Raw genomic sequence first — 2,500 nt, forward strand, 5'->3', positions numbered from 1 at the left:
TAGATTCGCATTCATTTTTCAATGTGAGAAACATGATGTCATCGTGGATAGCCACTTATTTAGCACTCTTCTTGAGCAAAGGGAGACTAGGTTTGCATCACATCATCCAGATGTGTGTGTTGAGCTTGTTCCTGCCGGTGCTGTCAGTAGATGACCCGCTGCATCTGTGCCACTGACGCACATATTTGATAATCTGATTTACAAAATGAGACGGTAATTATTGCACTTGTTGTCAGTTTTTCCTTCTTTATTCACTTTGTTGTCAGTTTTTCCTTCTTTATTCACTTTCTTCTCATTTGTTCCTCTCTTACTCTACGTCTAGGGCGTAACGATTTCTGTGTTCTCATTTGTCGCCATGTTCTGTTTCACCTCTCTCATCCTCTGTCTCTCACTGAGAAACGGTTATTTTTTTCCCTGTCACGCTCTGGTTGGCACATTGACGTATCAACGTTTAAGCTCTAAAATCAACACCATGTTGTTTTTCTGTGTTTGTGTCATTGCGCAATAACCGCCCTGTCTACATCATCACCATTTATTCATCACCATCCCAGATGACGTACAGAGCCGACGACGCGTCTTTTCAGGACGTTTGCTTTAATTGCTTTCTGCTTTCCTCTGTTGTCATGTCCAAAATGTTGACTTATTATCTTATAATAATGACTTACTAAGTCTAGTTTAGGAGATACTAAGTCAAATTTTTGAGATGGCAATTGCACGTCAAAATGTTTACGTTTTATCTCAGTAATTTACCAATGTTGACTTAGTAAGTCTTGGTTCTGGTGACAACTGGTGCAGTCTATGTCCATGAAGCCTTTGTCGCCAGGTTGGATCAGTGACTCGGAGGCGCCAAAGTTAGAAAAGAAATGAAACCAAAAATGGAAAGTCAGACCAAATCTGGTTTAGCAAGTTGAATAACCGCATCCTCGCTGACAGATTCTTTAAAATAAAAATTACATTTCATCAGGGGAGTAATGGATGGAATTTATTGACTCAGATCATTTGAAGCTTCCACGTCTTTCTAGGAAAGCCTGTTGTGATGCGAGGTGTGTGGCTGCGGTCCGCACATCGACAGCTTTTATGACAGCCAGCAGGGCGAACATCGAGCTGTATTGACGTCTTGAGTAGAGCCGCTGAGGCAGCAGGTGGGTGGCCCAGATGGGCTTTGATGGTCAAGTTGCAGGGGGGGGGGGACGCGGGCCTTTATCTCGTATTTACTGCCTCGTGCAAACAACCTGGGGCCTTATCGCTGGCAGGGAGGAGGGGGGGGGGGGGTCTCACTAGATATCAGCATGGAGGTACCAACGGAAACTCTGCCCGTAATCCACTGGCCTAATCAATCACGGGCAAACAAGAGAGCTTCCTCTCAGATTCAAAGTTGTTTGATTTCGTGACACAGAGAACACAGTGTCATCGGCTAAAGTGACAACCATTTGCGGCCGCGGAGGAGTCAAAGTGGGAGCAACTGGAGCGCCATTCAGTTGCCTAAACAAGCACGGGGCTTAATGCGTCTCGGGTAGCATGAAGTCCCCGTGTTTGACCGCAACTGTGTGGCGTACATTTCCCAGATGGGTGACCGACGTGCCGGAGCTATCTCTCTGCGTAAATTACCGTCATTATCGTAAAGTGTATGCGAGTCGTAGATGCCATTAGCCAAAGTGACCCATATCACGGAGCCTTGCTTTTCCTATAACCCCGTACCCACACTTGCTGCTTAAGCAGTAGTATGAGTTACTGGTGAGGAAGCTTACACATCTGGCACTGAATGTCTCTTCTTTTTAAATTAAACTACTAAGTACCGGATCCTAAACTTCCCATAATGCAGCTCAATAGTGCCTCCCTGTCTGATAAATACCCCCGTTTTTTAACGCAGGCTTTTCTTTTAGAAATTTGTAGATTCCAAGCCAAAAATACCCAAAACATGACATCATTAAAATAACCCTGATGACATCACTAAGGGTCATGGAGACCACATTAGACTGATCGCTCCTGGATGGCCTGACCTGAAAGCAGCCTGATTTCCAGCTGGCTCTTCGTCCTCCTTGTGTCCAATTTCTTGTGTTGCTTTGAGGATTTCCTCGCTCTCCTGCGGGACGCTCTGCTAACGCTCTCCACGTCTCTGTCTATGCTTTTATCTGTGCATTGCCGTGCGGGACGCGTGCAGACCGAGCCGCCGGGCTCTGCTGTCGCTTGGTGGTTCCCTGCCACAAAGGGATGCCACGCCTCGCCGACCTGTCCGTTAAAACCAAAGACGTGTGGGAGATCCCGCGGGAGTCGCTACAGCTCATCAAGCGTCTTGGGAACGGGCAGTTTGGGGAGGTCTGGATGGGTACGGATCCAGTCGCCTCCGGTAGAGGAGGGCCGCATGGAAGAGGCCGAGCCTGAGCCAGCAGAGACACCAGACTGACTCCAAAACGCCAAGCCAATAATCTGGCCCCGGGAAGGCAGGGGATGAAATGAGAAAATGGGGCAGGAAATTACGATAATTCTCAGTTTGGGGCAT

General features: G+C 47.4%; 1 protein-coding gene across 5 annotated transcripts in view; it reads left to right on the top strand.

Moving 5' to 3' along the window:
- The window catches only part of fynb (FYN proto-oncogene, Src family tyrosine kinase b), a 59,376-nt gene that overhangs the window by 46,950 nt on the left and 9,926 nt on the right, over positions 1–2,500 (top strand). For 4 of the 5 annotated variants that reach the window (XM_068708572.1, XM_068708571.1, XM_068708574.1 and 1 more), the window contains one exon: positions 2,162–2,326. The exons of the other annotated variant lie outside the window; for it this stretch is intronic. In XM_068708572.1, the coding sequence (XP_068564673.1) occupies positions 2,162–2,326 (165 nt within the window). The remainder of the gene's footprint in view (positions 1–2,161; positions 2,327–2,500) is intronic. 5 annotated transcript variants of the gene reach the window in all.

The sequence above is a fragment of the Cebidichthys violaceus genome, unplaced genomic scaffold (genome assembly GCF_023349555.1).
Source record: "Cebidichthys violaceus isolate CVI_PGR_0920_01 unplaced genomic scaffold, fCebVio1.0.p SCAF_14, whole genome shotgun sequence".
Classification (NCBI taxonomy): domain Eukaryota; kingdom Metazoa; phylum Chordata; class Actinopteri; order Perciformes; family Stichaeidae; genus Cebidichthys; species Cebidichthys violaceus.